At 44.0% G+C, this 15,083-nt stretch overlaps 1 protein-coding gene across 6 annotated transcripts in view; it reads left to right on the plus strand.

Annotated features, from left to right (window-relative positions):
• Positions 1 to 15,083, plus strand: part of RBM10 (RNA binding motif protein 10) — a 30,593-nt gene that overhangs the window by 1,037 nt on the left and 14,473 nt on the right. For all 6 annotated transcript variants that reach the window (XM_049643734.1, XM_049643736.1, XM_049643735.1 and 3 more), the window contains exons 2-3: positions 1,679 to 1,820; positions 14,261 to 14,444. In XM_049643734.1, coding sequence (XP_049499691.1) covers positions 1,679 to 1,820; positions 14,261 to 14,444 — 326 coding nt within the window. The remainder of the gene's footprint in view (positions 1 to 1,678; positions 1,821 to 14,260; positions 14,445 to 15,083) is intronic.

Here is a 15,083-nt window from a genome sequence, read left to right on the forward strand (position 1 = left end):
CGGGAGAGGGTGTGCTGTCTGCTCTGTGTGACTTGGGTACTTACCGGTCTATGGGGGAGTATTCTGTGGCTCTGGGCCTTATTCTTGGGGGGGGGGAGGGCAGACGTCCGTGTGACTCTGGTCTTTATCCTTGGAGTACGTGCTGTAACTCAGGTCTTTATCCATGGGGAGGGCTCCTTATCCATAGGGAGTCGTCTTGCGACTGGCCCTAACCCACTTGCTAGGTGGGGAGGGAGTGCAAGGAATGTGTGCATGACTTATAGCCACTTCTTTTAGAAGGGGTTCGGGTCTGTGACTCTGACGCTCATCTTTTGAAAGAGGGCCTCAGTGTGTGATTATGGCTGGTATTCGTTGTGGGTTCCTGTCTTGTGATTTTTGGCCCGTAGTTAGTTGGGGCTGGTGTCTGTGACTTTGGTCGCTATCTGTCGTGGATACCGGTGTGTGACTCTGACCTCCTTGCCAGAGTCTACTGAGGGTTTTCTATCTGGCTCGCATCCACTGGGACCCCTGGTTGTGATCGTAACTCTTATCCATCTGGGAGCAGGTAACTCTGGTTCCCTGTGGCTTGAGGAGGAAGGGAAAATTGGTTGTGTGTATACATGGAGGAAAGGTGTGGTGGCAACGTAGTGTTGGGCAAGTGTTGTTACCGCCTGGCTTTGCCTGATTCCTGCTCAGAGGGTGGGGCCTGAAGATTCTGGGATACTTCTTGGTGACCCCTGGCCAGGTCACGTGGCTCACAGGACTGACTTAGTTCTCATGGCAGGCTTGGGGGTTGGGTGAGGCGACTGCCCTTCCATCCCAGCAGAACAGCACAGTGGTTGGAAACAGCCTCAAAAGGACTCCTTTCGCCTCTGAATAAGTTGGGCCCAGAGCCCTAGGGAGAGAACCACCTTGGGACCTGGCTGCACATAAGAGACAGGGCTCGAGGCTGAGCCAGTTGCCGAGTAAGGGCCAAAGCTGCGTTGGCCAGGAGCCCGGGGAGGCGGCATTTGTCTCACTGCCAAGTTAGCCCCTTTACCCTCTGGGCCTTTCATGATCTCCTGCTGTCTTGTAGGGGACAGCCAACATCTTGTTGGGAGGATGCAATGGCACTGAGCGGGGAGTGGGGGGGCATGGAAGGAGCCTGGTGGGTGCCTAGGACTCCCATTGTGAGGTCTTGCCTCCCAGCCTAACATGCCTGACCTCAGACAGGTCATCCAGCACTGAGAGCCCCCTGGGCAGGTAGCTCCAGGCTCGGTCTCATCTACCAGTCTCAGATGGCAAAGCCCTGATCACAGAATAGGTGGCACCACCAAGTCTCTCTGCAGGATGCTTCCTCTCTGCTGAGGGCCTTGCTTTTTCTGTTTTATTTTATTTTATTTTATTTTAAGTAAGCTCTACGCCCAACATGGGGCTTGAACTCACAACCCTGAGATCCAGAGTTGCATGTTCTACTGACTGAACCAGCTGGGTGCCCCTGGCCTTGCTATTTCTAGGGTGGTGGGTTCTAGCCTCACGTTTGTGGGGAGAGGAAGGAGCAGGCCAGGTAGGGGCTGCCTTCCCACCCTGGTCCATAGGAACACTAGGAAGTTGGGAAATAATGTCCCTGGGCTAAGGGACAGCAGAGAGCCGCGCGAGCAAGGGTTTTTCAAGGAGGCCCCAACTGCCTTGACCCCTTTCTTCCTTCCACTCTCTCCAGAGTCCCTGCAGGAGGCATCACCCAGGCTGGCAGATCATGGTGGCAGCAGCGGGGGTGGCTGGGAAGTGAAACGGAGCCAGCGGCTGAGGAGGGGCCCCAGCAGCCCCCGCAGGCCCTATCAGGACATGGAGTATGAAAGACGGTGAGTTACCCACTCCCACCCCTACCAAGCATCCTAGGCTTATCCCCATATAAAGAATTGATCCAGGAAGGTGCCAGGAGGGGGCTTCCGAGCAGAGGAAACAGTGCAGCAGATGATTGGTTTCTTTTCAGCGAACATTTACTTGGCACCTGTCGTGAGCCAGGACCTGTGCTAGGCTCTGGGAATGCAGTGGTGAATGAGACAGATAAGATTGCAGCCTTCTTACTCAGGGTCTCACAAGGGAGACCACACAGTTTACAAGTGATTAAAAAACAGCTCTATAGGTGCCACAGTTGGTTGTGAAGTTGGAAAGGGATCAAGAGAAAGGGAGGAATGGAGGCTGAAGCTCAGGTTTCCATTTTGGGTAACTGAGGTATATGGTGCCATTCACCAAGGTGTGGACAGCCACTGCAGGAGGAGAAGCAGAGGTGGGTGGCAGATGGGTGGTGGTGGCTTGTAAGGGCCTGTGGATTCTCAGGGGAGAGGCGTGGGCTGCAGCTTTGGGTTGGAGGAATGAACGGGAGTGATGCCCTCAGAGTCAGGAATTTTGTGCCGGACAAGTATAGGGCAAGCCAGGTCAGATAGCAGGAGACTTCAGGGACAGGGTGGGCTAAAGCTTGTGTGATACTTGTCTTGGAATGGAACACTCTAGTACGGTTATTTTTATTTTATTTATTTTCTTCGTGTGGTTATTTTTAAACTCTAGTAGAACAGGAAACGAGGCACTTTGTAAAATGCCCTCACCATCCTGGTGGATCACTCCAGTTGATTCTAATGCAGATGACTTATTCTTGACATTTTAAGATTGCATAGGAAAGTAGACCTAATGCTCCCAAGAAAGTCTCTATTAAGAGTCAGTAGATTTTCCCCGCGTCAGGCTCTGGGCTGATGGCTCGGAGCCTGGAGCCTGTTTCAGATTCTGTGTCTCCCTCTCTCTCTGCCCCTCCCCCGTTCATGCTCTGTCTCTCTCTGTCCCAAAAATAAATAAAAAACGTTGAAAAAAAAAAAATTAAAAGAGTCAGTAGATTTAAAAAAAAAAAAAAGTAGATTTATAAAAAGTCATGGAGGAAATAATTTTTTTAAATGCCTTACAAAAGGTTTCTTCTTCCACTACCCCCTTTAAAAATGTTTTCTGAAAAGTAAGCCCAAATTTGTGATGTGGTCATCATCTAGTGCTATTCAGTCTGCTTAAAAAATGTCTTTTGAAAGCATTCAGTTTGGGATTGTATTCACTGAAATGCTCTTCTGGCAGTTTCTGAGTTTGAGTAGGTGACATACTTGCTTCAGACTTTATAACCAGTTAAAGCCATTGTCTGTCTTCTGGCTTTCAAAGGACCTCAACTGCAGAGGTTTGAGTGAATCATACCTTTTCGGTAGGTTCCTATCGTAGGTCAGTACGGAGCCTTCTCTTGCCATATTTGGTTTTTCCTTTTTATTTCCAATTCCCATAGCTGTAGGCAGCTGCTCTGTCCTTTTCGAAACGTATCCTTCTAAAATAGGTAGCACAGTGTCTGTGTTTTCAGTTTACACAAATGGCAGAGAGCTAAGGTTTTCATTTTGTTTTCTGAACTTTGTATTACTCGGCACTGACTGCATTTTTAAGATCTGCCTCTACTGCCATGTGTATGTTAGTGCTTTTCTTCTAATTGGTCCCAAGGACACCTTCGGGTGTGCCTGTTGCCTTTTACTTAATGATTCCCTCAAGCATGGATACCTGGGGGCGCCTGGGTGGCTCAGTCGGTAAACGGCCAACTTCCACCCAGATCATGATCTCATGGTTAGGTTCGTGGATTCGAGCCCCGCGTTGGCCACTGTGCTGACAGCTCGGAGCCTGGAGCCTGCTTCAGATTCTGTCTCTCCCTCTCTCTCTGCCCTTCCCCTGCTCGCACTCTTTCTCTCAAAAATACACATTAAAAATTTTTAAATTAAAAAAAAAAAGCATGGATACCTGTAAAATTCATCTTTTTTTTTTTTTGGTCTTACAATCTGTTCTTTCAGAATCTTCTCTGTTCCTACCTCTGGATCACAAAGATTGCACTCTCTAGTTTCCCCTTTCACATTCAACATTCAAGTCTTTAATACCATCTAGAGTACATTTCTGAATATGATATAAGGTATGTTCTGGTTTTGTGTTCCTCCATATAGTGGGCAGTTTTCCCAGTACCGCCTTTTAAATAGTCCATTTTTTTCTCTATTGATTTGGAGTACCTCGTCTCATTTCAAGTTCCCTCATATACATGGATCTGTCTTATGTGATCTGATTTGTTTCATTGGTCTATTTGCTTATTCTCATGCCAGAACCTTACTGTTTTTATCATTACAGCTTTATAGAATCTCTTACTTAGCTCCCACTTTGCTCCCTTATTTATCAAAGTTGATTTTAGCCATTTGTGGAAACTATATAAAAAAGATAGTAAAGTCCCTCAAAAACATTCAAGAATTTTGATTGAGGAGTGCCTGGATGGCTCGGTTGGTTAAGCGTTTGACTCTTGGTTTTCAGCTCAGGTCATAATCTCATGGTTCATGAGTTCGAGCCCCGCATCGGGCTCAGTGCGGACAGTGCAAAGCCTGCTTGGGATTTCTCTTTCCCTCTCTCTCTGCCCCTCCCCAGCTTGCTCTCTCTCCCCAAAAAATAGATATAAAAAAATTTAAAAAAATTTTTTTGATTGAGATTACATTGTATTTATATATTGATTTGGGGAGAACTGTCATCTTTGTTAAGTGGTAATCTCATCCAAGCCCTGTATGGAGAATTTTGTTTTAATGTTTATTTATTTTGAATTTTTTTAATGTTTATTTTTGAGATAGACAGAGTGCAAGTGGGGTTGGGGCAGAGAGAGACTGAGACACAGGATCCGAAGCAGGCTCCAGGCTCTGAACTGTCAGCACAGGGCCCAATGGGCGCTCAAACCCATGAACCGTGAGCTCATGACCTGAGCCGAAGTCAGATGTTTAACTGACTGAGCCACACAGGCGCCCCATGAATGGAGAATATTTTAAAATTTGTTTAAAGAACATACAAATTTGAATAAATGAAAACACAAGTCTTGCATAATTTCTACGTGCTTCAGTAGTCTTCATGGACATCTTACTTTCTTTTATATTTTCCAAGCTGGTGTTTGCTGGGGTAGAGGAAAGCTGTTGATTTTTTGTAAGTTCTCTTATCCCTGTATTCTCTTGTTATTTCTAATTACTCCTTGTCGGTTCTGATGGTCTTTCTAAGTAAGCAGTTGGTCGTGCTGTATACAAATCAACTCTGTCACTTAACTTCTTTTTCTTCACTTACAACGTTGTCTAGGACTTTAGTTAAGTACCACACTAAATAGTGTCAGTGATGCTAGGTGCACAAATTAAGATTCATTTTAGCAGATTGTAACAGAAAATCCAAAGAATAATGGCTTAAACAAATCAGTTTATTTTTTTTCTCATAAAGGGCACCTGCAGATAGGCATTCATTCCTGGCCCAATAAGCAGCCCTTTCTGCTTAGGCATCAAATCGGATGTGTGCTGTAGGCTTTTAAAATATAGCCTTTAATAAAGCAAGAAAATTCTCTAATCTTCGTTTGCCAAGATTGATTGGAAATGAGAATTCAACTTCATAATTACATCCTTTTTTTTCCATCTGCCCGTCAGTTTCATAAATCACATTAAATTACATCCTTGCCGGGGTACCTTGGTGACTCAGTTGGTTGAACGTCTTACTCTTGGTTTCAGCTCAGGTCATGATCTCATGGTTTGTGAGTGAGTTCAAGCCCCGTGTCAGGCTCCTCGCTGACAGCACAGAGCCTGCTTGGGATTTCTCTCTCCCTCTCTCTCTCTCTGCCCCTCCCTGTCTTGCTTGCTCACTCTCAAAAAATAAATAAACATTTAAAAATAAAAATAAATTAAAAAAATAAATTATATTCTTGCCATTGTTGAGGTATACCCTCCTCAATCATGGTGTGTATGTTTCTAACTTCTTATTTTGAAAAAATTTCCAATTTTCAGAAAAGTTGCAAGTACAGTAAACTCCTTTATATCATCTACCCAGAACCACTAACTGTAAACATTTTGCCACACTCGTTTTACCTACCTACATGCCTCACCATCTCTCTCTTCCTCCCATCCCTTTCTCCCCCCCCTTCAATACAAATATATATCCATTTATCTATATATAGACAACATTTTCTTTTTGAATCATACAAGTTAGTGGTAGACATGGCCTTTATGTACTACACGTATGTTCTAAGAACAAGGACTTTCTCGTGGTACCTGGGTGGCTCAGTCGGTTAAGCGTCGGACTTTGGCTCAAGTCGTGATCTCACGGTTCGTGAGTTCGAGCCTCTCTGTCCCCCTCTCTCTCTGCCCCTACCCCACTCATGCTCGCTCTCTCTCAAAAATAATAACTGAACATTTTAAAAAATCTAAAAAAAAACCCAAAAAGAACAAGGACTCTCTCTTCCATAACCACAGTACACTTACGAATATCAGGAAATTGAACATTGTTATAATACTTTCCTGTAAAAGTCCACATTCGTATTTTTATTTTGGTGCCCAAACCTTGGAACGAACCAAGGACAAAAGTCCATATTCAGATGTCATCCCTTGTCCTTTATTGCATTTGTTCCCTAGACTAGGATCTAATCCAAGATCGTGCACTGCATGGAGCTCCTTTGTATTTGTGGTTCCCTTTAATCTGGAACTGTTCCTCGGTACTTGGTCTTTTTCTTTTGTGACCTTGATATGTTTTAAGAGTACAGATCATTTGCTTTGTAGATGTTTCTGAATTTGAGTTTTTCTGAGGCTTATTCATGAAATTTTGGCAGGAAAATTATTTTTTAATATTTGTGTTTTTATTTTTCATTTTTTTTTTATTTTATTTTTTTATTTTTTTTTTTCAACGTTTTTTATTTATTTTTGGGACAGAGAGAGACAGAGCATGAACGGGGGAGGGGCAGAGAGAGAGGGAGACACAGAATCGGAAACAGGCTCCAGGCTCCGAGCCGTCAGCCCAGAGCCTGACGCGGGGCTCGAACTCACGGACCGCGAGATCGTGACCTGGCTGAAGTCGGACGCTTAACCGACTGCGCCACCCAGGCGCCCCTTTATTTTTCATTTTATTAAAAGTTTATTTTTGAGAGAGAGAAAGAGAGAGTGGGCAGTGGGGGAGAGAGAAGGGAAGAGAGAGGATACCAAGCAGGCTCTACACTGTTAGCACAGAGCCCGATGCGGGCTGGAACGCACAAGCTGTGAGATTATGACCTGAACCAAAATCAAGAGTCATACACTTAACCAACTGAGCCATCCAGGTGCCCCCTCATATCTGTGTTTTTAAAACATTTCTACTTGGAGTGCCTGGGTAGCTCAGTCGGTCAAGCATCTGACTTTGGCTCAGGTCATGATCTCACGGTTTGTGAGTTTGAGCCCCACATCCGGCTCTGTGCTGACAGCTCGGAGCCTGGAGCCTGCTTCAGATTCTGTGTGTGTGTGTCTCTCTCTCCCTCTTTCCCTCTCTCTCTCTCTCTCTCTCTCTCTGCCCCTCCCCCACCTGCACTTTGTCTCTCTCCCAAAAATAAACATTAAAAAAAATTTTTTTAAATAAAAGTTATGTTTGATTAGATGCTGTATCATTTAGGATATTTGCATCTGTGTCCCTCAGTAAAGTGGTCCTATGATTTCCTTCTCTAGTATTCATCTGACATTGAGCCAACATAGCCTTATGGCATGATTTGGGCAGCTTTTGCCATTTCTCTCTTTATTGGAGGAACATGTACAAGAATTATCTGTCCCTTGAATGCTCAGTAAAACTCAGCTTTAAAAGGGCCTGAGTTTTTGATGATGGTTTTGTCTACTTCTTTTGCCAATTTTGGCAGTTTATGTTTTTCAGAAATATATTCATTTTGTGGAGGTCCTCACATGGTTCAGTCCACCTTCGTAGAAATGCATTGTGAACAGGCTCTGTCTTTGGAAGGTGTGTAGTCAAAGTGCTCTGTGGCCAATGAAAATTATCTTTTACTGTCCAAATCCGTTCTGTTCCCGAGTTTAGATAGCAAGAGTTCGATACGCAAATTGATGTGGCTTAGATGCTGAATGTCACAGTTCAGGATTTCACCTGAACATTTATTCAGCTCTGTTCAGTTCTTAAATTCTGATGACTAGAGTTCAACTATTGAGGGATAACTGTGGTGAGCAAACATGAAGACATATTGCTCATACCAAAAACCTTAAACATACACCACTCACACCAGCTACTTCTTGTCCAGGCATTTATCATAAAAAAAAATTGTGGGTTCCGAGCAAGCTCACGAGGACAGGGACTTCATTTTATTCACAGCAGTATCCCTGGCACCTGGAACAGTGCTCAATGCGTAGCAAATGTTACATTAATATTTGTTGAATGAATAAATGAACGAAAAATTGGGAAAAACTGGAAACCAACCAGATAGCTGGAAACGTTTTATTTTCCCCATTTGTTAATTATCTTTGAGCTTTATGGTGTTTTTCTAGTATTTTATTACAAAATTTCAAACACAACAATGTTGAAAGAATTTCATAGTGAATACCTCTATACCCATCCACTGGATTCTACCGTTAATATTTTACCATGCTTGCTTTGTGACATGTGTATTTGTTTATGGTATTTTTAAACATATTTTTAACTTTTTACAAAGCCAGATTTATCAGTTGTTTTTTTTTTTATGACTTCAGGGTTTTGTCTTGCTTAGAAAGGCCTTCCCCATTCTTGGGGTGATTAACTTTTATCTTCTGTTTTCTTTCTAATGTTTTTACGGGTTCTATTCAGGGGTTTAAATTTTTGATTCATCTAGAATTTACTTCGTATAAGAAGTGAGGTAGATGAACAAATTTTATTTTCTTAAATTTCTGTGAAGGACCTGATAGTAAATATCGTTGGCATTGCAGACCACACGGTCTCTGTCACAGCTACTCGGCTGAAAACAGTCACAGACAATATGTGTGTGAACGGGTATAACCGTGTTGAAGAAAACTTTATTTAGGTGACTGGATTGGGTCCACTGGCTGTAGTTTGCTGATCTCTGGGCCAGACAGTTGTTGCAACTGGTATTTATTGACTAATCCATTTTTCCCTTGTTCATTTGAAATGCAACCTTTGGCTTACTCTGAATTTCCATGTGTGTTTTTGTATAGTATGGATTCTGTTCCACTTCACTGATCCTTCCATTTGTGCTTCAATTTTGCCACCTTTGTATATAATATATTTTAATATCTGGCATGGCTCCTCTCCCCCTCATTAGTCTTTTTTTTTAACAGAATTTTCCTGACTCTTGTAAGTTTCTTGTCATCTGCTGTTATAAATAGAACTCTATTGAATGATGTTTTTGTATGTGTGCAAGTGTATTGGTACATTAAATTTCCGGGAGAATTGGGGATTAGAGGGTAGGTTTTTCGTTTTGCCAGCCATTGCCAAATTCTCCTCCGTAGGGACTGTTCCATTTTCACTCCTACCAGCAATAGGAGAGTGCCTGTTTCCCATACAGCCTTACCAACAGTGTGTTGTCAAACATTTGGACTTCTGCATATATATTGCATTAGAAACGTTCTATCACAAATCTTCCGTGTAGAAGAATTCCAAATAATATATGTAGATACTCCCCATTCTGGGAGGCAAAGCTTAATTCCCCCCCCCCCACCCCTTGAGTGTGGGCTAGTCTTAGGGACTCAGTTCCAAAGAACAGAGTGTAGAAAGGGAAAAAGAGAAACTGCAGTGAAGGAACCTGGCAGACCCCACCACAGCCACATGATCAAGGTCAGCATCACCAGTGATTAACCATGTTGATACCATGTGCCCCTTATACAGTGCCATCAGTAGGGCAGATCACCTCTCTTGTATTCTCCCAAAAAAATATAGCCTTCATAATCTCAAGTCTAATCACAAGAACATGACAGACGAACCCAAGTGGAGGTACATTCTACAAAATACCTGACCAGTGCTCTTCAAACCTCTCTAGGTCATAAAAAAAAACAAGGCAAGACTAAGAAACTTTCATGCGCCAGAGGAGACTAAAGGTGCATGATGACTAAAAGCAGTGTGGTATCCTGGATTCGATCTTGGAACAGAAAGTGGATAGTAGTGGAAAAACAGGTGAAATCCTAATTAAGTTTGTAATTTAGTGAACTTCTTAGTTTTGACAAATGCGGCATGATCACATTTGTCCCCTGTTAACATTAGGGGAAGCTGGATGAATGGTATAAGAGAATTCTATTATCTTTGAACTTTTCTGTAAATCTAAAATCATTTCAACATAAAGTTTGACTTCATCAAGATTAGAAACTTAAGCACAACCACAGACATTGTTCAAGAGAATGAAAACACAACCCACAGAATGGGCGAATGTATTTGCAAATCCTATATCTGATAAGAGATTAACACCCAGAATATATAAAGAGCTCCTACAACCGCACAGAAAAACTCCATTCACAAAGGGACAAAAGACTTGAACAGATGAAAATATCAAGTGTTGGTGAGGATGTAGAGAAACTGGAAACTGGGTGCACTGCTGATGGGAATGTAAACGGCGCAGCTGCTGTGGAACACAGTACGGAGGTTCCTCAGAAAAGTAAATCTAAAACTACCATATGGTCCAGCAACCCCACTCCTGGGTGTTTATCCAAAGGAATTGAAAGCAGGGAATCAAACAGATACTTGCATACCAGTTTTCTTAGCAGCATTCTTCACAACATCCAAAACAACCAGCAGGTGGAAGCAGCCCAGGTGGCCATCAACAGATGAATGTATATGCCTTACGTACGTACGTACGTACATACATGCATACGCGTCTAGCCATAAAAAGGAATGAAATTCCAATGCATTCCACAACTTAGATGAACCTTTAAAGCATTATGCTAAGTGAAATAGGCCAAACACAAAAGGACACATATGACTCTACTTATATGAGACACCTAGACGAGGCAGAAAGTAGACTGGCAGTTGTAGGGCAGGTGGGAAGTTATTGATTGTTGTTTAGCAAAGTCCAGAGTTTCTGTTTGGGATGATGAAAAGGTTCTGGAAATAGTGGTGATGACCGCAACAGCATCATGAATGTACTTTGTGGTAAAATAAAAATGACTTAAAAACATACAAAAATAGATGTTATTTTTTTAAGTTTTCGTGTTTTTTAAAAATTTTTAAAAAATGTTTATTGAGAGAGAGACAGAGACAGAGTGTGAGCAGGGGAGGGGCAGAGAGAGAGAGAGAGGGAGACACAGAATCCGAAGCAGGCTCCAGGCTCCGAGCTGTCAGCACAGAGCCCGACGGGGGGCTTGAACCCACGAACCATGAGATCATGACCTGAGCCGAAGTCAGACACTTAACTGACTGAGCCACCCAGGCCCCCCTACAAAAGTAAATTTTGAACGTTTATTTTTAAATGGCCTATCCAGTGTAGGTTTTTTTTCAGTTTATTTACTTAAGTCATCACTACATCCAACATGGGGCTTGAACTCACGACCCCAAGATGAAGAGTCACACGTTTTTCCGACTGAGCCAGCCAGGTGCCCCCTATCTGATGTGGTTTTAATTTCCATCCTTCGTTATGAGATAGAGCACCTTTTCAAATATAAATCATCTGTATTTCTTTTCTGTGAATTCTGTTCCTCTTTCTCTTCCCATACTCTTTCCCAGTTAGTTTGTCCTGACTTTACTCATGATGGTTTTCTTTTCCAGGCAGAAGTGTTTTATTTTTATATAGTCAACTTTAATCATCTTCTATGGCTTCCGGATTTGGGTCATAGTTTTCCCCATTTCAGGATTATCTAGAAATCATCTCATGTTTTCATCTACTTTTACGGTTTCAATTCTTCCATTTAAATTTTTTACCCATTTTATTTTTATCATAATTGTTTTTACCATGGGACACTGCATTTCTTTTCACATTTTCCTGATTTTTTAAATTTTTTAAAAGACATTTTTTAACGTTTATTTGTTTTTGAGAGAGAAAGAGAGAGAGCAGGGGAAGGGCAGAGAGAGAGGGAAACCAGAATCCGAAGCAGGCTCCAGGCTCCGAGCTGTCAGCACAGAGCCTGACGTGGGCTCGAACCCATGGACCGCAAGATCATGACCTGAGCTAAAGTCGGATACTTAACTAACTGAGCCACCCAGGCGACCCTTTAAATTTTTTTTCATCATGAGAAGCGTACTCTTTAATCCCCACCCCTTATTCCCACCCCCCCAGTAACCATCAGTTTGTTCTCTATAGTTAAGAGTCTGTTTCTTGCTTGGTCTCTCTTTGTTCCCTTTGCTTGTTTGATTTGTTTCTTAAATTCCACATGTGAGTGAGATTATATGATATTTGTCTTTCTCTGACTGACTTATTTTGCTTAGCATTATACTCTAGCTCCATCCATGTCATTGCAAATCTTTGACCCATTTTAAACATATTCAGGTTTATATGTGTGAAGTATAGTCATAAAATCTTGTGTTTGTGTAATTAACCTTTTTGGTTTAGTTATACTTGGAATCTTTACATTCTTTTTTTTTTTAATTTTTTTGAATGATTTTATTTTTTATTTTTGAGAGAGAGAGAGAGAGTGTGCGCGCCCCAGCGCGCGAGACGGGGAGGGGCAGAGAGGGAGGGTGGCACAGAATCCGAAGCAGGCTCCAGGATATGAGCTGTCAGCACAGAGCCTGATGCAGGGCTCGAACTCACAACTGTGAGATCATGACCTGAGCTGAAGTCATACGCTTAACCAACTGAGCCACCTGGGTGCCCTGGGATCTTCCCATTTCTAAATGGTGGCTCCTCGAATACAGGCAATGTATTTATTTCTGCATATTACTTTTGTACCCAGCATTCTTACTGATTTATTGTTTATAATCATTTTTCAGTTGATTCTCTTAGGCTTTGTAGGCATATCCCTATATCATTTATAAATAATGGTAATCTTACCTTTCTTTTCCAGCTTTTAACCATTTTTCTTTATTCTCTTATTTGGTTCAGTTAGTATTTTAAAATGGTGTTCATAGTGGTGTTGATAACGGGCATTCTTTTTTAAAAAAATTTTTTATGTTTATTTTTGAAGAAGAAAGAGTGTGATTGGGGAGAGGCAGAGAGAGAGAGAGAGAGAGAGAGAGAGAGAGAGAGAGAGACAGACAGAATCTGAAGCAGGCTTCAGGCTCTGAGCTGTTAGCACAGAGCCTGATAGCGGGGCTCGAACTCATGAGCTGTGAGATCATGACCTGAGCCAAAGTCGGACACTCAACCGACCGAGCCACCCAGTCGCCCCTGATAAAGGACATTCTAAAAGTGTTGTTCCTGACCAGGATTGGGACCTGCTAGCAGTAGTCTATGGTCATGTCTGTTTTTTCTTTTTTTATTTCAACATTTATTTATTTTTGAGAGATAGATAGAATGCGAATGGGGGAGGAGCAGAGAGAGAGGGAGACACAGAATCCGAAGCAGGATTCAGGCTCTGAACTGTCAGCCCGAACCCATGAACTGTGAGATCATGACCTGAGCCGAAGTCAGTCGCTTAACCGACAGAGCCACCCAGGCGCCCTGTTTTTTCTTGTTTTAGGTAAACCTGTATTGGTTGATTTTAGAACATTTTTTAAATCGTTATTTTATCAAACAATTATTGGACACCCACTAAGTACCAGGTACTAAGCTAAGCTTTGGGAAATAGGGCAGGGGACCCTCTAGGTGTTGTCCCCTCTTTCCCAGAACACGGTCTAGTACTTCTTTAAATCATCAAAGAAATGCACATGAGGGATGCCTGGCAGGCTCAGGTGGTGGAGCACGCGACGCTTGATCTCAGGGTTGTAAGTTCAATCCCCACGGTGGATATAGAGATTACTTAAAAATAAGATCTTTTAAAAAAAAAAGGCACATGAAATCAACTTTGAGATAATTATTTTATAGTAATCGCGGTAGAAGAAATTTCAACAAAACAGCTGCCAGTGCTAACGGGGTGACCGTGAAACAGAGGGGCAGGGTAGCACGGTGCAACATGGGGCAGAGGAAGAGAGGTCAGTAGAGACCTCGCCCCACATACCCTGCAGACCTTGCGGGATCTGGGTGAGCATTTTGTTGTTTCATCTTCCAAATAAGAGGGAGCCACTGAAGGGAGTGCAGTGCGATGGTTGGGCTTGATTGGCTTTGCTTTTGGAACACTTGCTTATCTTTGGGGTGTAGAGAATGAGCTGGGAGAGGCCTGGTGGAGGTGAGACTGGCCCTAGGGCTACACCCGAGGGCCCTGTGAAGGAAGCCCGGCAGGGGCTGGGGGAGGTGGCCAAGGGAAGCAGAAGCGGATTGGGTTTGAGAGGTGGGAGCCAGCTCCCCTTGCTGTGGAGTCAGGATTTCAGGACCCCTGTCGGGATTGGGATCTAAGAGTCTAGAGCGAGTGAGTGGGTGGGAGCCCCCGTCACCTCTTGCACCTTCCCAAGAGGACTGCCCTCTAATTCCTCCCTATCCTTCTTCCCTCAGAGGTGGCCGTGGGGATAGGACTGGCCGCTACGGAGCCACTGACCGTTCGCAGGACGATGGGGGGGAGAGCCGCAGCCGAGACCATGACTACCGGGACATGGACTACCGCTCATATCCCCGCGAGTACGGTAGCCAGGAGGGCAAGCACGACTATGATGACTCGTCCGAGGAGCAGAGTGCAGAGGTGAGCACCGGGGCGAACAGGCGCCTGCAGGGCCTCTGGTTGTAGCACCACGTGCAGCTAGCTCTTGGCTCCCATACCTTCAGACTGTGCTCAGTGGCTTTGTCTCACCTGGAGGGTCTGTCCCTGCTCCCCTCTCTGAGGGCTTCTCTCCCAAGTTGGGTCTCCCTGACTTCCACATGCTTGGCTCTATACTTCTGAGGGCCCCTGGCCATCACCTCTCTCCCTTCTTCCCTGTTGTTCAGTTGGGTCCACGGTTCACTGCAAGCCCTTTACTGCCTGCTCCCAGCCAGTTTGGGGCCCTTGAACAGCCTCTTGCATGGGATCCAGCATCTGGGGTTGGGAGGGCCATGGGGAAACTGGATATCACCAAAGAGAGCAGCCCTGGGAGGCCCGACCATGGGCAGTCCCAGGGGCACCAGAGCCCCTGCACAAAAGGAAAAGACCCTCTGGGGCCTCTCCTTTGAGCTCAGGGGGTAGCCAGTTCCACGTTGGGTAGTTAGCCCTAGCCTGAGGAGGGGAGGCGTGATGTTCACCGTCTGAGGAGAAGCAACAGACTTGCCTTAGGGGAACCCCACTTTGAGAGGATAGTCCGTCCGGGCCCAGGTCCAAGCAAGCAGGCAGGTCTCCTATGTAGCAGGG

This window comes from Panthera uncia, chromosome X, assembly GCF_023721935.1.
Source record: "Panthera uncia isolate 11264 chromosome X, Puncia_PCG_1.0, whole genome shotgun sequence".
In the NCBI taxonomy this organism is placed as follows: domain Eukaryota; kingdom Metazoa; phylum Chordata; class Mammalia; order Carnivora; family Felidae; genus Panthera; species Panthera uncia.